Here is a 27,662-nt window from a genome sequence, read left to right as displayed (position 1 = left end):
TGGAAGAAAGACCAGCGCAGCATTGGGCCACAGGGCAGCATCCTTGATGCCTAGCCGAGAAGTGGACTGAGACACAGAGGCCAGAGTCAAGAGTGGTCATAAAGGAGAGGTATACTGGGGGCGGGGGGAGGCTTTGGTCCCAGGAAAAAGTTGGTCCAGTTTTGATGGATGTGGGGAAGGAATGTATTAGTAAGCACAGAGGGAGAGGCAGCCATCAGGCACTGCCAAGGGCAGCAAGATAGGTTGGACCCCACCCTGGCAGAGGGGAGCTTGGAGCTCCAGAGGCTCTCAGGGAATGTCATTGCTAAAACATATATACACATATATATTAACCATTCGTGGGAGGGCAGGGGCAGGAGCAGAGTGGAATCAGAGGATCTGACGTGGCATCCCGTACCCAGTCATGCCTGCTTGAGATGCCCCACGGTTGGTGCCCATCTGTAACCCAATCACATTCTTGCCCTCTTGCAACTGGTTGTCCGAGAAGTTCCGAGGGTTCTCCTTGGATTTCCTGGGTAGAAAGAGAGCACGGGTCAGTAGGTGGTGAGAGGCTGCCCTAGTAAATTCTTCCCTGGACAAAATATAAGCTGGCATCCACTCTGCTTTTGAGAGCCTTAGGTTTGCCTAGAGCCACCTCTTTGTCTCTCCAAAGTGACAGTCACTTCCGCCCCTCCAACTCCCTAGAGTTCTGAGGATTAAGTGAGATGAATTATATGAAGGTACTTGTAAAGGACTGGGTTCTACAAGATATCAATTTCCTAGAGACAGTAAGAAGCGGGCAAGCACAGTGTACCAGCAGGGCCCTGTGGCTGTCCCACAGATACTTACTTAGGAAACCAGTTGGGATCCCCAGAGAAGAGCCCATCGTCCTTCGCTACCGCCAGCCCACCCAAGTTCATTAGTGTCCGCTGCACACAGGCCATGTTCTTTCCTAGAAGACACAAATATTGCCTGAGCCAGGCTAGGACACTGGATGCCAGGGTTCCACCTGTGTCACTAGGCTGCAGGCCTGGCTTCTAGGACTCTTCTTACTCTTTGTTTCCATCCCATTCAGCAACATGGCCAACTCTTTCATCAAACACACACACACACACACACACACACACACACACACACACACACACACAGAGAGACACCAATCTGATTCAGGAAGCCCACAACTTGTCCTTTTTCGTTGATGAAGATGGCCCTGCCCCACCCACCCCTGCTCTCCTGAATGACAGTCCTGAGTCCTGGCCCACCTTCCCAGAGATCCACAGTTTGGAAGATGTCAGTGGTGTTGATGCCATAGCGCTCAGCTGCCTGCAGGAACTGAGAGATCTGTTCCATTTGCTTGAAAGCCATGGGAGAGGCCTGGATCTTCTTTACGGGGGCCTGCCCCTCAGGGTACAGTGAATTAATGAGTTCACACAGCACCTGGGAGAGAACAGCAGGCATGCGGAGGTAAGGACATGGCTACTACGGAGAAAGCAAACCAGAGAGGTGTCCTCCCCACAAAAGGCATAAGCCTTAAGGTCCCTCCTGCCAGTACTCTGCCTCTGAGTCCAGATGAAAAGCCAGTGTTTGGTCTTTCTTTATTACTCCAGGACCTCTGTCTGGAGGCTTACCCCCTCATCCTCTTTCCACAGAGCGATTCTTCCTATCACCTAGGACCTTCTATTTCAAGAGGCACATCCACCCTGACTTCACCATGAAGCGGGAAGAAAGTACAGGGTTTCATTAAGCCTCTAGGATGATATTCAGGCTGAGAAAGACGTTAGGATTACATGCCCTCATTTTTCTCTTCTTTGAGTTAAACAATTCCCAGTCTCCCCACAACCTCCAGTCCAGCTCTCACCGTGCCATCCTTAAGCCAGTTCTGGAAGTTATCACGCCCAGGCTGAGGCCGGCCCACATCCTTGCGGCACTGGGTGGTAATCCACTGGGTCAGGATCTGCTCCAGGTCTGCATCATATTGTTTCTCAATCTTCTGCTGCACCTCTCGGCTCAGGCCATATGAAGGTCCCCTGTTGGCCATTCTGAACAACTGTGGTGACTGTGGAGAGCTGTAGGGAAGCAGAAGCAGGCCCATGGTCAACACTCTGCAGCCTACAGGGTGCTGATTGGGGAACACACCATTTCCCCTAGAGAGGGCCCCAAGAGTAAGGACTAGCACTGCTGCCAAATGAGGGACCTCTCCTCTCAGACCCCTGGCCATAGGCTCGCATGGCAGGGCTCAGAACTCTGGGAGGTATAGGGCCACACAGACATTCTCTGGCTTCTCCCAAACTCATAACAAGCAGTCCGTCTAATCCCCACCAGATTTCATTTGAACGAATGGTTTTATGTCTAGAATGAAGCCTAAGACTCACTGGAATAGGATTTAGGGTAAATGATTAGGGTTCAGCTCTTTATTTGGTATGGCCAACTTTTATAAAGGCAAATCTGCCATTCTAACCACAACCCTGCTCTTTACAGCCCTAGGAAAGAAAATGATTTGGAAGAACATGGAGCAATATGAGAAACCTATGCTGAGAGTGGGAGACCTACCCTCCTCTAACCACTAAGATTTAAGTGAGTATCTGCTATTCTATTTGGACTAGGGATTGTAGAAGAGAATGAAATCTTAGGTCTATAAAGTACCCATAGTGCCATCAAAGGAGCAAACCAAATGCATGGTGATAGGGTGGGTATAAACTGCACACAATGAATACCTAACTTCACAGTTCAGATTATATTACAAGAATCAAAAGGAGAAGGGCAAAAGCAGTCTGTGGAGGCTTGCTGGAAAAGGCAGGCCCATATTTTAACAGGCAAAGGGAATTTTCTGTGAGAAACCTAGCAATCAAAACAATTCTCCTTTCCCTTCTAGGAACTGTGAGAGGCAGACTAATCCCTCTTACCCCTCTCCCCCCACCAAAGGTGTTCATGACCTAATTCCCAGAACTGGTGACTATATTACCTTACATGGAAAACACACACACAAAAAAATTTTGCAGATTAGCCTGGGTGATCCAGGTGGGCCCAATATAATCACAAGGTCCTTAGTAGGTGAAAGAAGGGGGGTGCAGAATGGGAGAAGAGTGGGAATCTTGTAGGGTCATGAACCAAGCAACGCAGGAGGCCCCTAGAAGCCAAAAGGCAAGGGAATGGATTATCTATTCCCTAGCTCGCCACACCAATGCATGCAGTTCTCCCAGCACCTGGACCTCAGCCAGTGAGACCCCTATTGGGTCTCTAAAACTATGCAAGTTGCTTGTATGTCACTAAGTTCATGGTAGTTTATTACAGCAAAAACAGGAAACTAGTAGAGAGCCTTGGGTGGTACTTTCAGGGAAACCTGGGAAGAAAGAAGAAGGTTGGCAAAGTACATGATGTAGCTGGGTTTAACTTTCCTTGAGGACACTGGTTGTAAGAACTGGGTGGTTTCTGACCACAAGCCTAAGTTGGCAGCACCTCAGTGTAGGCAGCCTGCCCCAGCCACCACCTTACCACCAGGTCCACATCCAAGGACCTGAGGGGCAAGTCCTGGGGATGCTGGCACCCAGGGGAGCAAAGGAACAGAGGGGGGACAGAGTCCCTCACTTACTGCTCCCAGCCCCTTCTTGGAGCTCTTCTCTCTGGTCTGAAATAGAGATGGCTGTCTGACTGCTCATAAAATGGGATCCCCAGGACAGGCGCCTCCATTCAAAGGGAAGAGAGCCCACATCTGGCTCCAGGCCAGGTCAGACTTAAGGGATGAAGTCATTCTGGCTCCCTCTCCCATGTACCCAGGTTAAACACTCCCACCACCCCCTCAATGGGCCTTGGTGCTCAGCCAAAGTATAAGAAGCCAGGTTGTCTCCAATAACGTCACACTTCTCAGCCTGAGGTTGTGTGTTGGGGTCAGTCCCCTCCCCCACCCTTTAACATGGCTGCTCCTTTCTATGCTGGGTTATCGAGCTGCACATTTCCGGCAAGATCCTCCCCATAAATAGGTTATTTTTAAACTTCATTAGGAGAGACTTCCACCAACCAGAAAGTCAGGCCAGATAAATGTCGGTCTGGGTCCTGACCCATATCACAGGCCACACACAATCAGCTGGGAGAAGGAAGGCAGGCGGGTAGCATGGCCAAAGCCTGCACAGGGAGGGTGACCAACTTCCCCAACCTCCCCAGGCCAGCCTCAGCAGCTCAGCTACCACTCATCTACACAAGCCTCTAGTAACCTCTGACCAACGATTGGCTAGAAAACAGGATAGGAGGAGGAGGGGGCCTAAAGGCTGCTACCACCAGCAAGCCCCTGGCCCTGGCCCAATTTCTAGGCCTTTCTTCTAGGAGTAGCTTCACTCTCCTAGAGAATGACGACTTAGGGCTCCCGCTGTTTCCTCAAAGCTGATGGGCCTGAAGCCCAGGGATCCCTGGGCACAGGTAAAGAAAGGCAAGAAAATGATTAACCTGGACACCAGGGTTAAGAGGGAGAAAAGAGTCCAAAGCCAGACCCTACCAGTGCCCCCATACCCCAGACCCACCTCAAGACACAGAGTGGATACCAAGGGGCCCTCTCCCAGCTCTAGGGGTCTGGACATAGCTGGCAGAGTTGTTGGCCTCCAGCTGCACTATCTCTGTTCCACTATGGAGCCCGGACAATAGAACCCCAAGGTGCCAGAGCCACAGGGGCAGGGGTCAGAGTTCTGGGACGGGGTTGTCCCAGCCAGGCCTGCCTTGTCAGCAGCTGTCTCTCTCCCCACCCCCTCAAGCAGGCAACAGCTGATGGGCTGTGGCTGCTGCAGCTGGAGAGGCCCACCCTTGTGACACCCAGGGGACCCACCCCTGCCCTCCCTCAGAGAAAGAGAAAATACCAAGTCTTTTTCTGGGGTGGGCTACAGAGATCTGTCCAGCTGGAAGACAAGTGTGAGAGATGCCCAGGCGTGGGAATCTCAAGTTGAACAACTTGGAGGGTGGGCTGGCAGTGAATAACCTGAACACTTGAGTTGAGGGCAGGACTGGGAGCAACCCTCACCCCACCCAGTTTACAATAGCTGGGAAAGGAGGAGGGGACACAAAAGGCCCCTGAGGCCTGTGCCCCACCCAGACAGTGGCTGGAGACTTACCTCACCCTATTCAAAGCCACGGTGGAAGGCAAGATGAACTCAAGATGGTGAGGGGTGGGGGAGTGACTTTGGGGTTCTTAGCTGAGTGTTTACTGGGAAGACAAGGGGACTCTTTTCTCACTGTGGAGACGGAATTCAGGAAACTTCCCAACTCAGATGTGGGTTGGGACAATTCTGAAAGAGAAATGCCACAGGGAGCAGGCAGAAGGCCAGTGGGAGCACCATGGTTAAGGGGATGTCTGAGGGAAGACCCCCTCCCCCAGGGGGCAGCCCCTCTACCTAGAGTCCTAAGCAGAAGAGAAAGCCACACGAACAGGAAGCCACAATGCTTGCTCAGGAGGAGAGGAGAAGGTGGAGACCGGTTGCCACAGTTTCTGTGTACCAAACACAGGAATGGAGGCAGGGTGGGGGCATGGGGAAGACACACCCACTCCACACAGACAAGGGTGGAGGCTCTGTGCAAAGGGGCATGAAGGATCCTAACAGTTTGGGGGGAAATAGCCAGGCTTGGAGGGATTGCCCCAAGGAGACAGCTTTGGAGGGCCTGGAGTGCATTTGGAAAAGAGAAGTCTGCAGTTTGGGGACAGAGAAGCATATTTAACCAAGGAGTCCGGAAGAAAGGCCTCCTAGGAAGGAAAAGATGTGTTCAGAGCTAGAAAGCCCACATCTGGCACTCGAGGAAGAACGGTTAGGGGACAGTGTCCTGGGAGCAGAGAGAGCGCTTGAAGTCGTGGCTGTGGAAGCAGGGTTGCAGTGGACAAAGACTGTTGGTTCTGGAACTTAGCACCCTGCTCACCCCGCCCTACCTTGGCCTCTGCAGTTCTAGGTCTGCCCCAGTGCGGTGGGAAGGAGAGACTAGGAAGGGTATAGAGATGGGGAGCTGTCCCTGACTACTGCTCTGTGTTGCAAACAAGGGGAGTCCCTCCTGCCACAGGTCTCCTCCTACACCTCACCCCCACATTCCACCACCGCTGATTTCGGCCCCACGGATAGCAGGTGCCCCAGAACCTCCCGCATACCGGTTCTGGGAGACCTGCGGAGCCGAGGAAGGCGGCAATCCACTTCCGGTCTGTAGGCCGAGCCCCTCTAAGCCGCTGCTCCCACCCCGGGGCCACACCCTAGGCCGTTACTGTGGATGAGTCACCCACCGCCCACCAGCCACTGGGGTGACGCAGTGGTCTGGGCAGCCCGCCCGCCCGCCCGCGGCCACCATCGGCTTTCCCAGCAGTAGGGGGCACTGGAGGGGGCAGCGAGGCTCGGACAAGAGTAGGAGGACTTGGAAAGCAGCCCACCCCTCCAGACAGGGCGCATCCGAGCACAGTCGGAGCTGCAGCCCAGATGCCGGAGGTCAGGGACGCTCCAGGAGAACTCTGGGGCTTCGCAGAAGGCGAGGCCGTCGTGGAAGTAACGCGCTGAGACTCCTGGCCCCAGCTTGTGACCCCGAGAACCCAGAAAAGCGAGCTGGCAGGAAGGGTAAGCAAGGGCGGCCTCGAGGACACAGAAGGCAGGTAGTGCCCACACGTGCTTCTGGTCCCAGGAAGTGAAGGGTCTCGCGGGAAGTCCGGGGATCGCGGAGCTGCACCGGGGCGCGCGTCCCAGCCTGGTTCTACCCCTCAACTCAGGGCCAGTCTGCTAAAGTCGGAAGCCCTCCTTCCTTCTCCCCAACGAGAATGCAGCGATGGAGCGGACGGGTAGGGCTTGGTCCCCGACCCCCTGGCTCCAGAGGGATGCCCCTTCTATGCACCGCAAACCTCTCCTGACTTCATGGCCCAAGGCCCAACAAGGCAGCATCGGGGCTTGGGGACCCGACCTGACAGCATTGGGTGGGGCACAGCAGTGCTCCGACCCCTGCAGGGCGCCAGTATTGGATCCCCAAGCTTCTTGGAGCAACTCCCCAATGCTGACTTCCTGCTTTCTACAGACCATGTACATTACCACCCACCCTCCAACTCCCATCCCCTGCCTCCCGAGTCCCTCAGTACCGCTCACCGTCCAAGTGGGCTGGAAAGCTGCACACAAGGTAGGGGCTGCAGCAGCTAGTGGAGCGCTAGACCGGGCGGGCCGGGAGTTTTCCGGAGGGTCCCGCCTCAGATGGGGCGGACCAGAGGCGGGGCAAAGGCGGAGAGGATTTAAAAGCGCAGCAGCGAGGGAGGGCGGGAGTGCTTAAGATAGGCGGATCTCTGTGAGTTCAACTCACTGTGGTCTACATAGTGAGTTCCAGGACAGCTGGGACTACAGGGAGACCGTCTCAAAAAGACCCAAAACAAATTCCAGAATCACGGTGTGATAGCACATACCTGTAGTTCCAGCACTTGGTAGGCAGAGGCAGACAGATCTCTGTGAGTTCAAGACCTGCCTGGTCTACATAGTGAGTTCCAGGACAGCTGGAGCTACAGGGAGACCCTGTCCAAAAAAAACCAAAAAAAAAAAAAAAGATAAATGGTCAGTGGTTCGGAATGAGGGTTAAAGACCTAGGGAGTCCCCCGTGCCACTGCAGCGGTCTACAGCCCTGAGAACCTCGGCCTCCACTCAATGGTCATAGATGTTTATCCCAGTGGGACACTTCCTGCCCAGATTAGCTCAAGACTGCAGTCCTATTTATTTGGGAAGAAGCTTCCAGCTTTAAAAAACTGGCAAGGTAAATGGAGGCACAGGAAGAGCCTCCCCCCATGACTGAGTAGGGTGTGGGGACTGGGGTTGCAGGCTGGGACAGCAGCCCATGGGATTTGCTTGCCATTTAACTTCAAGCCCAGGCAGAAACTAACAGTGAGGTCACTCCTTGCCCAGGGCCCAAGGGGTGTGGTCAGGGTTGGGACCTAGGATTCAAACCAGGCTTCTCCCTTTCATCTTTCAATACCCTGTCGTCTCTTCTTAAATCTTAAATGGATCAGAAGGGAAGGCCTTACTGGAGGAGGCTGTAAAGCATTTCTCTATCCCTTAGGCTGGAGTGAAGTAGAGTTTAGGGGTGCCCAGAGTACTTTCCACCCTTTCAGACTTCAGTTAGCAGAGTGCCCACTCAGAACCTATCAGTACAATTCTTCACATTATGGTGGAATCCCCTGTTAAATCTGATATTCAAAGACAACAACCAGTCCCCCTGACCTTGGCATTCTGTGTCCCCCAGTGTCCTGTCCAGACCTATGGAGTATTAAGTTTCAGTCCTCAATGGTTTTAGGAAAGATATTCCTCTGCCAGTCTGCTTTCTCTTCCTTGACTGCCTGCCATCTCACCTGCTCTGCTCATGGAGAGAGCTTGGAGCCATACTTGGCACACAGGGCATGCTGTAGTCATCATTATTGTCTTCTGTGAGGACCCCCAAGGATTCCTACACTCTCCAAGTAGTCACTAAATGTAGGCTCGAACTGAACTCTTTGTGCTACCCCGATAATCAACAGCTTTATCACAGAATTTAGCATAGTATTACTATTTGTCTGCCTCATTAGCCAGAAAGCACTCCCCAAGGACAAAGGCATTATCTCAGTGAATTTTGTATTTTCTCATGTCTTCTAGCCTAACAGCAAGTTTCTAATAGCTGACCCCAGAAGGCATTCGATAAATACTTTTTGAATGATTGCTGAATGTGCAATCTTCTCTTTACAGATCCAGGGACTTCCTTGACTCTCTTAGATTCAAAGCTAGATACCACAGAGAAACATTTTTCAGACTTTTATTCGCCTGTTAAAAAATGCACCCACACCATAAACACCATACACACACACACACACACATATACACACACTCTCACATACACTCACACTAAGATCCCTGTTCAATCCCCAGACTCAACTAAAGAGTCAGCACATACATTCCATCCCAAGCTCACGCAAGCACAGTATCAGGCCACCATCAGGGTCTGTGCCTGGGCACAAAGGGGCAGGGCAGTGCCCAAGCTTGGAGCTAGGTCTCAGGTCCTCTTTTGCAGGTCCAAATGTCTTTTCTTAGCTTCACACTACAAGTGTTCACAGCAAAGTAGCCTGTTCAGGATGGGGGACTGGCTGTTGATAGGCTGGTAGCCGGGCCCTGGTGGCATCCCGGCGACGGCGAAAGGCTAGGAATTCTTCCCGAAGGGCAGCACAGCGGGCTTCAGGGCCAGGGGCATGGGCAGTACTCAGAAGGCAGCCCTCCTCTGGAGTCTTTGCACCTGCAAGGAAGAGGCAGGGCTCAGACCTGATGCTCAGGAATTGACTGGGAAGCAGACAGACCAGGTCCTATTGTGGCAAAGTGGGATGTAGAACAGTACAGCCAGCCAAGAGATCCACGTACCTAGCTCTGACTCAAGTTCAGGCCGGGGCCGAGAGCCAGTCAAGCCCAGGTGCCACGTCTCCAGCAGCTCCATGTCTCCAGGGAATTCTGAGTCCCATTCATAGTTCTCATCCACAGATGTGTTCCTTCTATTAGGGACAGGTGAATGGTATGAGTGGAGGAATAGTGGGTATCCAGAAAGGTATGAGCCCAGGTCCTCTAAACCAGGGTATGTCATGGGTTTCCCTGAAGATCCCCGGACCTCAACAAAACTTCTAAGAGATAGAGTCCTCCTCTATTCCAGCGTGGGAGTGGGGCAGGGAAGATGCTGTGGGGGGGGGGGGGGGGGGGGATCTGGAAAGACAGGGCAGGATGGGGGGCAGAGTTAAGAATGGGTAGGCACTGCCCTCACCTCTTGCTGACTGTTACCACATGTTCCCTTCGGGGCCACCTCTCAGGGCCACTGGCCCAGCTGCTGGTGTCTCCTGGAGCTGGACTGAGGTAGCTTCCCCCTGCAGAGGGGGCTGTGGAGGGGGGCCGCAGGAAGGAAGCACTGCCCCTTCCACTGCTCTGGCTGGTGAGGCTGCCTCGAGGGGCAGCAGGGAGAAGACCTGGCAACAGTCGCTCCCTCAGTGTCCAGTCAGCCAAAGCTGTGTAAGGAGGCTCGGAGGAGGCCCCAGCTCCAATCACAGCCCCAGAAATTCCTGCCCTAAGGGATGCAGGGGGTGAGTCAGGTGGTGGAAGGAAAGGTGAGGTGGGGCAGGGTCGAGTATCCATGTAATCTGGGGGTGGAGCAGGGCTGGGTTCCTCAAGAGGTGGCCAATCCCCATCCACGTTCATCTCCCGGAAGAAGGGCAGGCTCAGGTACTGGAGCAGGGGTCCCTGACCTGGTAGGCGGCTGGGTGGAGCTGCAGAAGTAGGCCCCACTGGGCTGATATCTGCAATGCAGAGAGGCTGGGGGGGCCCACTGGGGCTGCTACTACTGCAGTCAAAGGACTGGGCCAGATGCTTGGCTGAGGTCTGAGGTTCTGCCCCCTCCAGGCCTAACTTTTCTTGGGGGGGCCCAACAGTGGGTCCCATCACAAAGCGCCCATCTGGGCCCCGACATATAGGCTCCAGTGGTAAGAGTCCCCGGCCAGGTGGAGGATCCGGATGGGGACTGGGGGGCTGTGCCGGCTCCCCCCAGAGTAGACTCTGGCGCAGGCTGGGGACTGGGGAGCCCTGGAGCTTCAGCTTGGTCACACTGTCAGGGCTGCCTGAGCCAGGAGCAGAGCTGAGGAAGGACAGAAGATCAGGGTCTGGCCTTGCGAGGTTTGTTGCACAACAGAGCATGGCTAGGGAGAGCAAGTAAGGACAGGGCCAACATGGTGGAGGGGTGGAAGGAAGACAATAACATAGGACCGACCCCCAAACTGGGACCTCCACACTCCTTTTCCTCACCGCCCCCTCACTTCCAATCCCTCCCCAAAGTGCAAAATAGGAACCAAAGGCTATTTACAATAGGAGACACAGGAAGCCAAAGAAGTGAAGTGACTTACTGTGGGGCTGATTTCCTAGGAGGGGAGAAGATCAGAGGTGGATCTGTAAGGGCATGAGAACAGCCGGTGACCCAGGCACAGCTCATCCAGAACCCCAGACACTATGTGCTCAACCCCAACCCCATTCAGCTAAGGAAGGGCTATGCAGGCCAGATGCCAGACTATAAGAATGCATACCTGGATCACCCGAAAGGGAGCAATTACTCCCCCTGGTAGAAGCAGCTCATGGATGAGCAGACCCTTCTGATGGGCTGAGCCTCAAGTGGCCTAGTACTCAGGACCCCAGCGATGAGAGTGTGGAGGGGTGAGGGCAGCCTAGGGATGAAGGTGAATGGGACCTACCCTGGCGCAGGCGTTTTCGATGGCGGCGAGCAGCCCTGCGCCGATTCATGAGGCAGGCAGCCAGGATGCTCACAAGGACTGCCACACCCAAGAAGCAGATCCCTCCCACCACTCCAGCCAACACAGGCTGGGGCAGGAGGCCTGGCAGCTGTGTTCGTGAGGGATAGACCTCCAGGCCTGGGCAAGGAGACCAGAAAGGAGGTCAGTGGCTGTAAACCTCCATAACCCATAGCCACCTTCCCTCCCACTGGGTTCTCACCAGAAGTGGAGATGTTGGCTGTGTTGCTAGGATCACTGACATAACTGCCAGCGAAGGCTACAAGGCGAAATTCATAGAGAACATCCTAGGGATTAGAGGTGGAGAGCCATGGAGCAGCTCTGGGCCAGCACCACCCACCACAGTCCCTTTGTGAAGAATGCAGTTGATAGGTTAAGAGTAAAGTAGGACGGGGAGGTGACGATGGTCAAGTCAGGGTGACACGATGGGAACTGGGGAGTGAAGGACACTAGAGTCCCTGGAAGGACCCTCCCTCCCTGTACTGCCTGATGCACATACCTTGATGAGGCCAGGCACCAGCAGCTGCATTTCAGTGCCTCCGACAGCCTGGTCCAATATCTCCCAACTCTGTGAGCCTTGCCGTCCTTCCAGGATATAGCCATCCAGTCTCTTAGGGATGAGTTCTGGAGGATCCCAGTATAGGAGCACCCCCCGAGGTGTTCTCACTGCCACCAAATTTCTTGGAGGGGACAGGAGAGGTGGCATCTCTGTTGGGGGAAGCCTGGGGGCAGCCGGTGTGGTAGGAAGCCCTGAATGGGACAGATAAGCAAGTAAGAGTTAAGCATCTCAACATCCTTTGTCCTGTCCTTCCCTAAGTCCCAGTGCCCATCCATTCTGCTAGAGCCCTTCTGTACCCCCTCCAGACCCCAAGCTGCCCAGCATCTCTGCCTGCTTCCCACCTCTAAGTTCTTCCACATGGTGACCTTCCCTTCCCCATCCTTGTCCCTGCTGTGCTGGGAAGAGGATTTCTTACCTTCTGGTACCGACAAGATAATCTCGCTGAAGGGCCCACTCCCCAGCTTGTTCTGAGCGAGGACACTGAACTGATACTGTGTGTGAGGCTGCAGACCTGGCACTAGTAGGTGTACAGCCCCCATAGGCACAGCCAGGGATACCCAGTCATGGTGAGCTCTGTCAGGACGTTTGGCCCTGAGGAATGTAAGGAAATCTCATGAGCTAGGAAGATCACGATGGAGTGGGGTCCAGAGAGCTGACCTCCCCACTTTGCTCAACCACTGGTCTCAGGACCTGAATGTTAATAATCTCTGGACAGGGCATTAGGGCTAGCATGTGATTAGGGATGGAGGACTGGAAGAAAGGACAGAGGGCCAGGTAGATCCAGGTTGGAAGCAGGAGCAGGTCACTCACAATGGGGTGTACCAGACACTGAATCTCTGCAGATAGCCACCATCAAAGCCAGGTTCCCAGGAGACATTGGCTCCCTTGGGTAAAGGTACCACGGACACATTGGTGACAACATGGGGGCTGGTGCCTGGGTAGGGGGAATGGAGGGAGGGATGATGGTCAGGACCCTAAGAGAAGGTGAAGAGCAAATCAGGGGCTCAGTCCTCCACCCATCACCCATATCCACAAACCTCCATCTAGGTCTCCAAAGAACAATTCTCCCATCTCTTTTTCCATTCCCCTGAGCCCCAGCCCACTCCCACATCACTAACCCAGCACGTAGATATTGGTAGAGGTTGCGACTCTGGCTACAGCATTGCTGGCACTGCATTCCCATCGCCCATGGGCCTCCTTGGTCAACGGCCGCAGGATGAGGCTGCTGTTGCTGTCCACCTGGGCCTGGCCCCGCAGCCCCCGGCCCACCTACAGAACCACTGGTCAGCCCTGAGGACACATGCAGCCACCCCTCACCAAGGGGGCCACTCATCTCTGCAGGTGGACTGTTCCCACCCCACTTTGCCTCTGACAGTCTATTCTTTCCCACATCCTCCTTCCCTCATTACAGCCAGGGGCACAGAGGCAGGGATACAGTGGGTATGGACCCAGAAGGAGCCCAGTCAGGAGCCTTACCTTGGTCCAAGAGACAGTAGGAGGAGGGTCTCCGCGGGCCGAGCAGGGGATGAGTAACTCTCGCCCTACTTCTTGGAAATACTCTTCCTTGGGCCGGTCTATAAAAGCTGGGGGAGCCTGCAGGCCATATCTGCATTGGGAGGAGCCTCTCTCACAGCCTCTCTTCCATTTCTATGATTGGGTCCCCATGCCCCCAGCTCCCTATCACATTGCATGTCTCAGTCTCTAGCTCCATCTCTCAATTACTCTCTAGTTCTGTCCCTGTTCCCAGCAGGTTGGGCTGTAGGGAAATGGTGGGCTGAGACAGGACTCTCTGGAAATGGATGAACCTCTCCAAATCATCCTCTCTCCCTCCCCTTTGTTCCCTTCCCTGGAGGTCCGGTTTAGGAAGCAACATGGTTGAAAGTAGACAGAGATCTCATTTTGTCAATGTGCACATGACTCATGTCATACTTCCCCAGAACCATCTCTCCAATTCTGCCAGCTGCTTCTATGACCACCTTGAGAACCAGACTCAAAAGTTCCTTCCACACCTGTCTGCCCTACTCACCCTGTGACCATGGCCTAAAGCACATCTTTAGCCACCTGACGGACATTAAGGCAGGTCCACTGTGGGCCTCACCTTGAGCAGCACGTGGGTCACAGAGGAGGGTCCAGCAGTACCAAGACTGTTGTAGGGGGTACAAGAGTATTCTCCCAAGGCATCCTCATTCCCCAAGGCAATGACCAATGAGCCTTCTGGGCCTTGGGACCAGCCGGGGAACTAGAAGGCAGAGGAAATGACAGCTAGAGAAAGAAACTCAGCAGAAGCAAGGCCAGGTTGCAGAGCAGCAACCCAATAGAGGGTATATGTTATGAGAAGCACACACTATGCAGAAACTTGACCGAACGTCTCTCTAGACTTTGGTCCTTCACTTCTCTCTTTCCAACAGAGGGGCCACTATCAGTGGGTTTGAGGCTGTGACAGCACAGCTTCATGGGTGCCACTCACAGAAAAGAGAGTAAATGGCCCCTAGAACTGAACCATGTGGGGTTCTCTGCCTGCTGTGACCTCCCAGCACTCCACTGTTAGACACTCCATCTCCTGCCCCAAATCAGCTCCTAAAAGAAAGCCTCCCACCTTAACCTTCGTGGATAAAGGTTGCCCCTCCCTTTCCATATCTAAATACATCTGTGTCTTTCTGGTCTATGCATGAAAGCCCATCTATTTTCATGACCTTTCTAGCTCAGACTTCATAACCCCTCACCTGGATCATCTCCACTGCCTTACAACCTTCCTGCTCCATGCCTGACAAACATCTCCTGATCACAGCCCTGATATTACCCCAGTGTTGCTGAAAACATTCCCTGGCTGCAACTGCCTTTAGACTTTTTAAAACTTGCAGCAGAAATTTACTGAGTCCTACTATTGCAAAAGCCCGGGGGGCATGGGATGAAAAGATGTAAGACTAGGCCCCAAGGAATTTATAGTCTCTTCAGACTTCTCTACAGCACTCCCTACAGGCACCCAGAGTGGTGCCCACCTGACTGTCCGATTCATCACTTCGTCAACAGACTACACAATGTCCTGCCTCTGGGCAGCTGTTTCAGCATGGGATGACTGTCCACCCTTCAGGGCCTATCACCAAAGTCCCAGAATTTGCTGTTGATCTATCTTCAACCTGACCTAAAAAAGAAGACACTTATTCCATCTTTGTCCTTCTAAAGAGTCTCTGATGCAGTTCTCCCTCCGAGGCAGTGCTCGCCTTAGGCATGGATGCTTCTTTGTCACACCTCCCCATCGAACACTTGTGTAGTATTTGGTAAGCTTCCGGTCCCTAACCATGGAGCTGAATTAAATTCAGCTAACCACTCCAGTTGGCCCTCTAACCAGAATAATGCCCAGCTAAGACCTTCCTTCACCTGTACCTTGTCTAGCTGCAAGGCCTGCCCATCTTTGGTCCAGATGACAAATAGCAGTGGGGGGTTAGCACGGACCGGACACCGGATCACCCCCTGCATGCCAATGGGCAGGGGCGTCTCAGGAGGCATGGATGTCACCTGTGCTGGGTCTGGAAGAAAACAGAGGCAAATTGGAAGACAATGTCTTGGGCCTGGTCCAGGGGAGAACAGGATGTGGAAGGGGCTGGGGTCAGACTTACAGAGCACAGTGAGATAGGCAGAGGCTGACGGTGGATGCAAGAGGCCATTGCTAGGTACACAGGTATATTGGCCAGCATCATCAGGTTGGGTGGCCTGCAATCGCAGGCTGCCATCCACCAGGATCCGCACTCGAGACTGCAGACGGCTGCAATATGGCATGTGTGAGGTGGGGGTCCAGGCCCAGACAAGGGACTCCTCACAGATGTCTATCAATTCCCTCCCTTCACTGCCCAAAATATAGGTGACCCTACCTAATGTGGAAGACATTGATGCCATCCTGGAACCAGCTGTAGGTGAGGTTAGCGGGGTATGCCTCAGCCTGGCAAGCCAAGGAAACATCCTGGGAGGCATTGACTGTACTGTTCTTGGGGGGCACCACAATAACAGGAGGTCCTGTAGGAAGCACAAAGAGAGAGGGTGTCCTCAGCGCAGTCTTCCCAGAATCCTCAGGGCACTTCTACAATTCTTCCTGACTCTGCCCTCTATAACACAGGGCTGGTTGTTACTGTCCCATCCTCTTATGAGTAACAAACCCAGACTCACTCATCCTTTGTGCCCCTATCATGTCCCATGTTTCCTTCCTAGGTACCCGTACCTCACCCAAGATGCTGTAGCAACACCTGAATCCAGACTCACATGTTGCCCCAATGCTAATTAATGGCCATTGGTGTAGAGCGTTTGCCCATAGAGCACTTCTGCCCCAGATCCTACAGTGGCTCCCCACAAGCTCCACCCATTTTTCCATAGATCAGCTCTTACAGGTCAGGCTGGGCAGCAGGCTGTCCTCATGCCACGATTCCTGTCCCCAATGTTTCTACTCTCTGAATCCCAGGTCTGGAATACCTTTTCCTAGAGACCAGACCAGCCCAGCCACACACCTCCTGCAAGCCTGTCTCTGGCTACTGTACCTCCACTGCCTTCTCCATCCCTAGGCCCTACTGCGAGGCCAGTCAACAACAACCAGGACTGGCACAAGCACATTTGTACAGAGTACCTGCCACAGGTCAGCACTGAGAGCCTAGCACTTTGCCTGTTCATCTCCTTGAACCAGTGTGGTAAGAATTATCATTTCACTTTGACGGGTGAGGTTCAGAGGCAGACACACTGGGAGATGAATTGCCCTAGGTCAAAAGGGGAAGCAAGACTCCTTTTGGGGCCTTACCTGTTGCCATGGTCTGTCCTTAACTATTACTAGCACTGTTGCTTTGCAGGCATCAAGGAAAGCAACACTCTTGTGGTTCACAGATTAGTTTTTTTCCCTCACAGCAAACAGGTGCTATGAAGGCTGACTCCAGGCCTCACACGTTTGTCTTTCCTTCCAAATGGAAGGACTGGGCAGGAATGACTCTGTGTTACTCCCTGTCCTTGTCACAGTTCTGAGAGGTATCATTGTTGAGATGGCAAAACCAGGACCCAGAAGTCACATGGTTTGTAGCCTAACACAGTACCCATGTCCTTTCTACTGTAAAACACCACTGGGCACTAAAACTTCCATTTACTCATCCGTTTAAAGTTAAGATGATGGTTTTAGACAACAGTCTGTGCTGGGAGCTCTCTCACCCTACATGGGTCCCTTCCTCAGACACAGTCCTCCTCCCCCATCTTGCTGTGTGCCTCCCCAGCATGTTATGTCTTCTCACATAGGTGTTCTGGGTCCCCAGCCCTCCCACCAAAGAGCACCTAGCACCAGCAGTTGGGTGGTGTGGGTGACGCTGCCCTCAGTGTTGGCGGCGTGGCAAGTGTAGACTCCAGAGCTGCCTCGTTCCACTCGACGGATCCACAGTGTCCCATTCTGCACCTAGGGAAGGAGTCCTTAAGAAAAGGTCCTTGAGTTCAGTCTCAGACTCTGAACTTCTAAGACTTGCCAGCAGAGGGAGGCAGCACCACAGGCTCAGGGAAGCCAAAGCAAAGCCTTCCTCTGCCCATCTCTCAGTTTGGTTTTGACCCCTCTGTCTTCCCACTTGTCCCTCACATTCCACTCACTTGTACCGGACCCTGGCCCTGGCCAAGGTCCTGTCCTCTGAGTTTCCAAGTCACGTGAGGCTGGGGGCTGCCTTGGGCTATACAGCGTAGGGTAACAGCCTCCAGTTCCTGGACTTCCAGTACTGAGGGAGGTGTCTCCTGGAACTGAGGGGGTGCTGTGGGGAGAGTAGGTGGCAGAGGCATCAGGGGCTGCCAGAGAGGCTATCAGGCCAAAAAGTTATCTAAGAGCCAAGGAGACAATCTCTTAGAGCTGCAGCCCACCCAGCTTCATGGAAATCCTAGCCTGGGGCAACATGTCTACTGACAAAGGGAACACAGAGGCCTGAATCAGCCATCCCCAACATCGGGACAAGCTGAGCACAGGCTGGGCATCCAGAGCTAGGAGGAGAGGTAAGGGCCCCAGCAGAGTCCAGGAGTCAAGAGGTATGGGTCTTAGACTCTGCCCTGCCACAAGCTACTTCCCTACCTGATTCTCTGTCCTGGACCCACCTATGAAATAGGAATAATTATGCATCCCCTCCTTTTGGAGGTAAGGGAGAAACAGTGAGGTTCTGGGTGAGAAGTGCTCTGCACAGGTAAGCTGTATCATTCGGGGCTCAGTAGGTCCTAACAATGACTCTGGCCAAGGAGGCAGAGGGCAGAAAGTGGAAGAGTTAAGTTCCTGACTCAGAGTCTAAGAGGCTAATTGGACTTTCTTTGAAGAACTGAAAGGGTGGAGGGGACTGTAGGGGTAAGTAAGATGCAAGCACTAAGTGAACAAACACAGGATGCCAACAGGGCAGGGCATTAGCACTGCACTGGGATGGAAACAGAACTAACTTCCTCTTGCCCTTCACCACTAGGGTCACCATCATTCTCCTCCCTCCCTTCACCACCTGCTCCCCAGCTCATACAATTGACTGTCAGGTGCACCCAGGAGCCGTTGGCAAAATCTTGTTCAGGGCTGTGCTGGTCCAGGAAGAGCACGCGGCACTCGTACCAGCCTTGGTCTTCTACCCGGAGCCCCTCAATCTGCAGAGATGCTCCTGTCTGCAGTCGGACTCGTCCTGAGAAGGGAATCCCTGAATCAGAGGTGTTAAAAGGGCCTAGCAGGAGCCCCCAAGCCCTGGTCACACTGGCCATTCCCAGAGGTTGAATATAGTCTCGATCTGTTATCTGAGGGTGGGGATCTGCAGAGAAACTGACAGGGTTGAAGCCATTGAGGGCAGGCTGCTATTTGTCAGCCCTCTGAGTGCTCCTGCCTTTCAACAGTTGAGACCCAGACAAGAAAAGCTCAAGGTATTGCAAGTGAGTAAGATGTTCCACTGAAACACACTGAACTTCTCAGACTGTTAGGGGAAGAGGTGAAGTAAAGAGCCAGCACCTGGTCTCCTCTGGACTCCTACAAGATCTGCCCATCCCTGAGCTCCTTTAGAGAGATAAGATATGAGCTCCCCAGAGCACTCCTGCTTCCGGAGGCCTCTGTCCCTGGACTCCCCAGCAGTGCCTGGGGCCCTCACAGGGACCCAGGCCTCGCCTGCTAAAGCCCCTAATCCCTCAGAGTTATTATCAGCTGTCTGAGCGCCTTAGAAGTCCATCCCAGCCAGGCAACAAAATCAGCAGCCTCCTCACCCCAACCCATCCCATCCATGCCCCAGCTGACTGACCACAAACAGCCCCACAAAGCCACACACCACAGCACAAGCAGACACTTCAATCCCACCGTGTCAGCATCCACAGCACACCGCCAGGCTGACTGAGATGCCCACCCAATCCCTCAGCACACTCCTTTGATGGAACCCTGCACCCGGACAGCTTCATGGGTCCCTGGCAACACAGTCTAAGTGAGGATGGCATGCGCTTGGCAGTCAAGAAGATCTAGGTACAAACACATCCAGTCAGTTCTGTACTCCTTTAGATAAGTTACTCTACCTGTCAATTTCAGTTTCATCATCTGTAAAAATCATAAAAGGGAAAAATTGGGATGAGGTGGAGGGCAAGATAATGTACAGGGAGTGTACAGCATAGCACCTGGCATCATTGGATCCTCAAATAAATTATTGAACAAATGAATAAGCTACCGATTGAAAAATCAGATGCCTGCGCTCAATCTTGGCCCCATTCCTCACCAGATAACATATCATCTCCCTTTCCTTTTCCACATAAGTGAACTGGACTACCACACACCATGTAGCCTTGCCAGAAGCCTGGCACAACCTGGATTCCTCTATCACCCCTTGCCATGTGCTTGTTCATTATACCTTTCAAATACCACCTCCTAAGTATCTATATTTCCCTCTACCACCTTCTGCCTTGAGGCATGCAGTTTCTCTCTCCTGGGTTGTCCAGATACCCCCTCACCTCTACACTCACCAGCTGCTCACCCTCACTTTGACCTCTGATGTGGACAAATGGAACTTTCTAAACTTTACAGGATAGGCAAATGCAGCTCCCAGACAAGGCCCTTAGCATTATGCCTACCCCTACCCTCCCTGAATCCCATCAGTAGGAATCCTGAGGCTGCTGGGACACCCACCCTGTCCAGCCATCTTCCACTCTATTTCTAGGGTGGCCCGTCTCAAGTAGCACAGTCTATGTGCCTCTGATGCCACTGGGAAGACAACAACTGTCAGGTCAAGGCTAGCTCATGATCTTAGAGGACTTCAAAAGTGGGTCCCTGGGGTGTGGATGGATTCTTTAGAATGGGTGGACCTGTTTTCAGGGCTAGGTGTTTAACTACCACCCAGGAGATAAAATTAAGCCCAGCAGGTAAATATTTAACATAATCATACCCTTTCTCGCACCAACAGGACTCCTTAGCCATCCTAATCTGCCTGACCACTGAGCCCTGCAGATCCCAGACTATAACCTCTGTGCTCCCATGATAGTAACTTTATGTTATGGGGATCTTTGAGCTCCAGAAGAAAGGAAAGAGACTAAGGGTTAAATATGACCCATGTAATATTAGACATTGTCACCATATTTAATCCTCCTAAGAATTCCATTATTGATGAAGGAACTGTTGTTAAATTTCTTTCCAAAATTGCCTAGCTAGTAGGAAACCAAGCCAGGCTGCTGACTTCAGGGTCACTCAGGACACTGAGCATAACTCTACATTTTCACTTAAGAAATGTTGGGAGCCAGGGCTGGCGAGAATGCTCAGTGGTTAAGAGCACTGGCTGCTCTTGCAGAGGACCCGGGTTTGGTTCCCAACACCAACATAGTAGCTAACAACTGTCCTTAACTCCATTTTCAGGAGCTCTGACACCCTCTTCTGAACTCTTCTGGCATTGCACAACATGGGTGCACTTAGATACATGAATAAGGAACTAGAGAGATGGCTCAGCCTGGCTGCTCTTGCAGAGGACCCGGGTTTGGTTCCCAACACCAACATAGTAGCTAACAACTGTCCTTAACTCCATTTTCAGGAGCTCTGACACCCTCTTCTGAACTCTTCTGGCATTGCACAACATGGGTGCACTTAGATACATGAATAAGGAACTAGAGAGATGGCTCAGCCTGGCTGCTCTTGCAGAAGACCCAGGTTTGAATCTCAGCACCCACATGGCAGTTGACAATTATCTGTAACTCCAGTTTCAGGGGATCTGACGCCCTCTTCTGTCCTCCATGGGCATTGTATGACATAGGTACACTTACACATATGCAGGCATAACATTCATACACATAGAATAAAAATATTTAAATATATATACATATATATGTATATATATAGAGAGAGAAGTGTTAAATAGCCAATGGTTAACAGTCCTGATGTCTGTTAACCAGAATATTCAATGCAGCATACTGCACAAACTAAGTTTCCCAGGAAATCCAAACTATTGGGCTGTGGTGTTATAAAACAAGAAAGTGGCCAGACAGCAGTCCTATGACTTCGGGAGTCCTATGCCCACCTCTTGGAGGCCTGCCCTCTACCTGAAGGGCCAAACCTGATGGACTTTAGATCTGCCCACATACAGAGTCTGCAAAGGACAAATGACTTAGTGTCTCTTCTCTCAAGCTCTGGTAAAGCAGGAAACCCACATTGCACTGAACCATGAACATGGGCAAGTATACGTTCACAAAGAAGTTCAAAGCAAGGCACTAACTGTGCCCAGACATTGCACTACGAAGCAGGAGGCGTAAGGAAGCATTTGGGGGAAGATGTAGTTACTTAGATGCCTTGGAAGGATCAAAGGCAGTAAGGAGAGGTTTATCAGAGTGAGCAGGGAGTTCTGGATGGATAATCCAATCTGATTCATTTTATCAAGCAACTTAGCACAGCCATAAAACACAAGTCCCTTCTGCTCTGTAGGACAACTCTGAAACTCCCAAAGAATACAGCACAAAAGTCTAGGGCCAAGAGCCTTTTTCACAGATTCAAAGACAGCCTAACATCCATCCAGGAAACCTAACAAAGCCCAGACTGCTTTTCACCTATTCCTGGTCTGTTTCATACTGCCCTCTGCAGACACTGTGCTGGGTACTTTACAGACAGCAGCTAATTTAATCTGATTATTAATCCTAGATCATTTAATCTACCTTTTACTACTTTTGTGCTAATTTAAAAATCCAGGCTCCTCTGCTACATAGCTTTGAGAGCCTGCCAAGGCTGGAGGCTTTCTCTTCAGTGTGGTCCTCAAAGCCTCTCTCATGGTCCCACTCACATTCTAGGCCACTAGCCTCATACAGTTCCAGGCCATCTCTCCTCCACTAGCCCACAGGGTTTATGACAGAACAGCATTGTCCTCAGCAACCTCCACCTCCTGTTGCTTAGCAACTGTAGTTGCAAGTCCCCTGCACAAAGGCAGAGAGGCCCCCTTCTGTACTATATGAGGCAATAAAAGGGTTAATAGGCTCAGAGGCCTCCCTCTGGGGTACTGACCAAGACCAGGAGTCATGTGACTAGGCCAGGAGTTCCAGACTGGTCAGGGGCAGGAGAGGGAACAAAGGTAAGAGGAAAGCCCAAAGGTTACAGCCCCCAGACCTTGCTACTCAAGGAGTGGCACAGAAAGGCACGAGAAAATCCACAGGTAGACAGAAGAGCCAGTGATTTAGTGATGTATCTGCCCAGGAACCAAAAGAAAAGACAAGAAAAACACTGGAGGAAAGGCAGAATTTCACATCTCCCAAGTGGGGTCCCAGGAAAGCCCCTCCCACCTCTCCTCCACCTCCCCATCTTGCCTCAGTTGGGTGACGTTCTGAATCTGCCCAGCCTCAGCCCTGAAGCCAAAGCCCCTGCAAGGGGCCCAGGCAGGCAGAGACAGGGAGGGAGGCAGGATGGCTGGCAGGCACAGCCAAGCTGTTCTCTGCACTTGTGCTAATTGGGGCCCAATTTCATCAAGTCCCCAGGGCTTGTGTAGACACACAGCCCCACCAGGCTGTTTGCCAATAACTGCCCCCAGTTTGAAAATAAACTCCTCTCTTCTGTAAGCACCTACCAGTACCTCCTCCCCACTAGGCTCAGCCTGCCTGTGCCAAGAGCCCAGCCAATCCCAGTGCCTCCCTTAGGATTCAAACCAAAGACAGAAAAGGCCAGGGTTCTCCATCAGCATCACCACCTGGGCTTCACTTCCAAAGAGAAAGCACCAAGGCTCTCTCTTGCCCAAAGATCCATCCCTAGAGCTTCCCACATGCCCCCAGATCTGAGAGTAAACCACTCCAGATTATCGCTCCATGCAGAATTAGGAACAAGCTAGGTCACTTCAGGGAGTGAGGGGCGTGCAACAGAAGGCTGGGCAGGAGGTGCCTCTATACTCTCTACAGGAGCCTCCTGAAGCAGCCATCCAGCCAATCCCATTCACCTTTGGAGACCTTTGGGGAACTGAGCCGAAGTCTTCCTCCCGCAGCCCTATCTGGGCTCACACTCTTTGCTACTCAGAATCAGGGAATGCTCCACAACCCAGGGAGCAGCTGAGAGGCTGCAGCCCCACCCACTCTGTTGCCCTTTCAGCCCACTCCCTAAAAATATAGCATTCTGGACAGTAGGAGAGGGGAAGAAAGGGAGCTGGCAGATAGGAGAGCCAAGCACCAGCACAGGCCAAGTGGGGAGACTACAGAAGATCAGGATAGAGGCTGGAAGGTTGCATGATGATATCTAGATAGAGCAATTAGCGACTTAGAATGGACACTTGAAACAGAGCTGCAGGATCTCCTGTGGAATAGACCACATAGAGTTCTAAAATAGCAAAGCTATAATGTATGCGTGCATTTGTGTATAAATGAATGAATCTTTCAATGAATTAACACTGCTGGGGAGCAGGGCCATGCTTGATAAGCAAAGTTAGGGAAGAGGAGCAGGAGATGAGATTAGGAAGGGGGGACAGAGCAGCCTACCCAGCACACTGTTGTTGGTGACACCTCCCTCCCTCCCTCCTGAGGACAACTCTTACCCAGGTAATCAGGGTCAATTCGGGGAGAGTAGAGGCCGAACTGGATGAAGATGGGAAGCAGGAATCCAAAGCGCAGCCACTCGATGACATGCAGTGGGGGGCGGCCAGCCGGGGGCAGCAAGTCACAACCCAGCACTGCACTCTCCCCTGCCCGGCCCACCACAGAGACCACCTCAGGCTTCCTTCGACCTATGTGGTGGGTAGCATGAGGGAACAGCAAGGGGTCAAAGTGAGAGCTGGGAAGGGAGGCTCTATCAACATCTCCGTAGTCTCCTTAGGACTTCAAGTGACTGGAGGAAGGCCCAAGTTCTCCAGAGCCAGCCCTTGTCCTCTTCTCCTCTCACATGCCCACAGAGAACCCCTTGTGAAATATCCACACCCACAGTAATAGAGTTGTTGATCCCTAGGGATCGAGCTCACCGTCAGCCCCCTGGCTGATGATCAGGCTGAAGACAGTTAGACTGAGACACCAAATCATAGCCCAGCTGGCCTGTTCACCCGGCCCCTCCTAGCCACAGGAGCCCAGATGGAGGGGCCGAGGGATGTCCACCGCCTAGCAATACAAGAGAGCGTCAATCCTTCTGATTGGCTTCAGGTAACCAGCTTCAGCTCTCTTCTTGGACAGTTAGCTCCTAGCTCATTAACACCCGAGAAAGCTGTTCCAGCCTGGAGAGACACCAGATCTAAATGTAAAAGATAAGGGAACATACAATGCTGGTCAATGGTAGCGTCCAGTTAGAGCAAAGCACAAGGATGAAAAGAGGGAGTAGAGAAGTGGAGGGTACCTGCAAAGAGTCCAGAGATCTTTTATGTGTACTGCTGGAGATAAATCCAGGGCCTCACACCTGCTAGGCAAGTAGTCCATCACTAAGCTACACCCCAGCCCCCAACCCCCAAACCAGAAACCTTGAAGCCCCGAGATTAAGCTGGAATGGGAACACAGAGAACAAGACAGTGCTGTCTGGGGAGACTACACAGGTTAACGAAATGGAACCTAGAAGATGTAAGGAATTCTGGGAATGCCTGGATTATAATGTTCTTGGCAAAGTGTGCAAGGAGACTTAGGGGATTCTTACACAAGAGGTAGAGGGTTTTTTCAGGGAAGTGTGGAAATCAAGACCACTGTAGGCTAGCCTCCTCTCCCTTCTCTTTCTCCTGATGCTAACAAGGCAACAGATAGCAAGATAAAAACAGATTTATAACCCACATACCCACACACAAACACTCCCAATGTGACCATTTAAGGACCCTGGGGGTCTTGCTCAGGAGCAGATGTCTAGTCATGCAAATTCTGGATTAGAATCTAGCCCTTTACCCCACAGACAGTGGTCTAGAGAGCACCCACATCCAATTCCTCACCCCTTTCCCAGTGTCTGTGAGGAGCCCTAGACCCTGGAGACAGTGCAGACTTCTCTACTGGGTCTCTCAACACTGCTTTTGGCAGTGAGTGAGTCAGGGACTTGGGAGAGGAGGAGCTGCCTTCCCCACCTGCTGGTATGGGGGGCCCAGGCAGCATCCTCCAGGTCTGGACAAATCCCGGGGCTGGCAGCTGGAGCCACTTCCCTCTTCATGATGCTGCCAGAGAGCCCTCCCTCTGCCAGACACCAGTGCCTCACCCCATTTACTCCCACTCACTGCCTCTCTAGTATCCCAGGGGTACCAGGATTTGCTAGACTCTCCCTTCTCTAACCCCAGGGGCAGAATCTGAAAGAAACCAAAAATGTTTTTGAGTCCCTAGGATGTAAAAAATGAACCACAGGGCATGGAAAGTAGGCACTTCCGGACAGTGCCAGTCCCACAGATCCTAGGACAGTCACACCAGGCCAAAGGGCCCTGGCCTGGGCCTAGCAAAGCCAAGTGGACTCTGCTCTGGGGCCTCCACCCAACTCTTGGCCTTACACAGTTCAACACTAGTTGTAAAATAACCCTCCACATCGCAGTACCACCCCTTCCTCTGCTTAATACCCCTGTATGCCTGACTCCTGGCAATTCACCTGCCTCCCGATGCACCCAGCCAGCTCACCCAGACTTCCCAAAAAAACCTTTCCTCAAATTTTAGAGTATAGGAACCTTTCTCTCCTGCATCTTGTAACCCAGGCACACCCAGAATTCTCCCACTTCTTCCAGCATCTCACCAGGTCCTCCCCTCATCCATCCTCTACCCTTTCTGGTCTCCCCACCAGCACTCATTCTCCCTGTACTCCCATCCCAATCATCCCTGCTTCTCACAGAAGCAAATTTCAGTCTCTCACACCTGATCTCCAATTGTGGCAGGTCTTTGGTGTTCCAAAGAACTCCCTGCTGGTCTATTCCAGGAAACCCACTCGCCCACCCACCCCACCCCATCCCCGGGAATTTCTCTCCCTGGAATCCTCAGGGCTCAGCCCACAATACACTTCTGATACCCTACCACAATTCTCTTTTCCCTCGCATTCTCCCGCTCCTGGAACGCTCCTTTCTTTGGGAATCCTCCAAGAACTCCCCCACATTACCCCTAGAACTCTTCCAGATCTCGGGGAACCCCCACTCGACCACCAGTAATTCCACTTCGCTCCCAGAACTCCCCTAGTTCTGCTCCCCCAAAGAATTCCACTTCTCTCCAGAGCTCCCCCCAGCCCGCTTCCCTCCTGTCCCCCGTAACTCCTCACTAGCCCCCACGTCCCTGCCAGCACCCCCACACTCTCACCTGCTCTCCACCGCACCGCTCTGCTCTCGCAGCCACACAATAGGGGGCGGACCCGCCTCCCCGCCTGGATGCCCCGAGCGCCTCCCGTCGCCCTGGAGACCGCCAATCCCCCTCCCGCGGCGGCCAATTGGAGCCAACAGAGGCCAGACAAGGCGGGCGGGACCCCTGAGCCGCCTGGGAGTTGTAGTTTAGGGAGCTAAGGACTCAGTCGCACGTGGGCTCCGGTCGCCCCCTCGTGGAGCTCTGCACTACCAAGCGTGGAAAGGCGGATCGCGGCTTCCCGCCTCCAGTCAGATGGGCTACTAGGGCAGACCACTGCACCAAGGCCCGGCAGCCCCTTTGCAAGCTGCCAGCACGCTCTCCTTCCTTTGTAACCTACCTGTAAACCCCCTCCCCTTTGTGAGCAAGCGTGCCACAAAGGCTGTTAGGAGGGTTGAAATCTGAGCCAGAGGCAGGAGCACCAGGAGAGCACTCCCCGCCCCCTCCCAGGGGATCCACCCTGGTCCCTGGCTCTTCAGATCTCCTCCCCAATCCTAATCCCCACCCATTTCCTCTCTCACCCGACTGGAAATACCTGTCGGCCTTGGCAAGCACCCAGCTCTAGCCCGGGCGCCTCCCTTACGTGCAGCTGGGGAAGGCTGCGCTCTGAGTTTGAGGGTGCAGAGTCAGCTCCCTGGGCAGCTCCCAGCACCAACGACCCAGAGAAATGAGCCCGGAGGGGAGAAATGGCAGGCACCCTGACAAGAGAGATTGAAAGGGTAGAAATGAAATAGAACCTTCACTGAACCCCTTGCAGGGCACCGGGCCCTGGGGTAGATGCTTTAGCTTATTATGCACAGACACTCTGTGAAGTCAGTGCAGCTCCCCTTGATTAATGAGAAAACAGGCCCAACCAGATGAAGGAACATGCCCTGGATTTCCCACCCACCCAGCCACATGCATTCAGATCCAACAGGGATCCTGAAACCTGTTGCCTTGGACACTTCATCCTCAAACAAAAAAGGGGCCTTGGGGCCCCTCAGAGATTTGAACTTCCTCAGCTGGGCACTGCTGTGGAGGTGCAGGTCTGCCATTTGCCTTTCCCACCATGCCTAAACAAGTACTGCCTGTCCAGGTACTTCTCAGTGTGATCCTCAGGCAGCCCTCCCTAAAAGCAACATAACTGCTCTCATTCAGTCTAACGGGCAGGATTCAAAT

General features: G+C 52.9%; 2 protein-coding genes and 1 long non-coding RNA gene across 6 annotated transcripts; 1 reads left to right on the top strand and 2 right to left on the bottom strand.

The window, feature by feature from the left end:
- Positions 1-173: 173 nt before the first annotated feature.
- On the bottom strand, positions 174-7,245 carry Tagln2 (transgelin 2). The gene is made up of 5 exons (XM_008840828.2): positions 7,062-7,245; positions 1,838-2,045; positions 1,242-1,416; positions 829-931; positions 174-511 (listed from the first exon to the last, which is right to left on the bottom strand). Exons 2-5 carry the CDS (start codon positions 2,015-2,017, stop codon positions 370-372), a joined length of 600 nt encoding a protein of 199 aa, XP_008839050.1. The 5' UTR covers positions 2,018-2,045; positions 7,062-7,245; the 3' UTR covers positions 174-369.
- Positions 6,309-18,362, top strand: LOC115071661. 2 transcript variants are annotated; one of them, XR_003850767.1, is made up of 3 exons: positions 6,309-6,545; positions 16,261-16,431; positions 18,254-18,362. It is a non-coding gene; the product is annotated as an uncharacterized LOC115071661 (long non-coding RNA). The 2 variants fall into 2 exon arrangements; XR_003850766.1 differs by having other exon boundaries at positions 16,261-16,483; positions 18,254-18,315.
- Igsf9 (immunoglobulin superfamily member 9) lies at positions 8,726-26,527 on the bottom strand. Of its 3 annotated transcripts, none has more exons than XM_008840826.3 (21): positions 26,466-26,527; positions 24,200-24,462; positions 23,780-23,968; positions 18,305-18,457; positions 17,412-17,566; positions 17,109-17,226; positions 15,680-15,821; positions 15,428-15,573; positions 15,195-15,337; positions 13,909-14,049; positions 13,287-13,403; positions 12,929-13,079; positions 12,621-12,744; positions 12,226-12,401; positions 11,751-12,001; positions 11,454-11,538; positions 11,195-11,371; positions 10,853-10,895; positions 9,727-10,587; positions 9,336-9,463; positions 8,726-9,213 (listed from the first exon to the last, which is right to left on the bottom strand). In XM_008840826.3, the coding sequence occupies exons 2-21, from the start codon at positions 24,255-24,257 to the stop codon at positions 9,032-9,034; spliced, it is 3,540 nt and encodes a 1,179-aa protein (XP_008839048.1). In that variant the 5' UTR covers positions 24,258-24,462; positions 26,466-26,527; the 3' UTR covers positions 8,726-9,031. The 3 variants fall into 3 exon arrangements, with proteins under 3 accessions (XP_008839048.1, XP_029423088.1, XP_029423089.1); XM_029567228.1 differs by lacking the exon at positions 26,466-26,527 and adding an exon at positions 24,565-24,598; XM_029567229.1 differs by lacking the exon at positions 23,780-23,968 and having other exon boundaries at positions 8,744-9,213.
- Between the last annotated feature and the right edge of the window lie 1,135 nt (positions 26,528-27,662).

The sequence above is a fragment of the Nannospalax galili genome, unplaced genomic scaffold (assembly GCF_000622305.1).
Source record: "Nannospalax galili isolate Female #2095 unplaced genomic scaffold, S.galili_v1.0 scaffold579, whole genome shotgun sequence".
In the NCBI taxonomy this organism is placed as follows: Eukaryota; Metazoa; Chordata; class Mammalia; order Rodentia; family Spalacidae; genus Nannospalax; species Nannospalax galili.
Note: the sequence above shows the minus strand (reverse complement) of the source record. Positions and strands in the feature narration are given on the sequence as shown.

What these genes read in the sequence shown, in the direction of transcription:
- Tagln2 (XM_008840828.2), bottom strand. Translation starts at nt 2,017, where the DNA reads ATGGCCAACAGGGGACCTTCATATGGCCTGAGCCGAGAGGTGCAGCAG. An exon ending in ACTGGCTTAAGGATGGCACG is followed by an intron (nt 1,417 to 1,837) that starts GTGAGAGCTGGA and finishes GTTCTCTCCCAG; the next exon opens with GTGCTGTGTGAACTCATTAA. An exon ending in AACTGTGGATCTCTGGGAAG is followed by an intron (nt 932 to 1,241) that starts GTGGGCCAGGAC and finishes TGTGTCTTCTAG; the next exon opens with GAAAGAACATGGCCTGTGTG.
- Igsf9 (XM_008840826.3), bottom strand. Translation starts at nt 24,257, where the DNA reads ATGATTTGGTGTCTCAGTCTAACTGTCTTCAGCCTGATCATCAGCCAG. An exon ending in TGACCCACGTGCTGCTCAAG is followed by an intron (nt 13,404 to 13,908) that starts GTGAGGCCCACA and finishes TATGGCCTGCAG; the next exon opens with GCTCCCCCAGCTTTTATAGA. An exon ending in AGTGTCTGGTACACCCCATT is followed by an intron (nt 12,402 to 12,620) that starts GTGAGTGACCTG and finishes TACATTCCTCAG; the next exon opens with GGCCAAACGTCCTGACAGAG.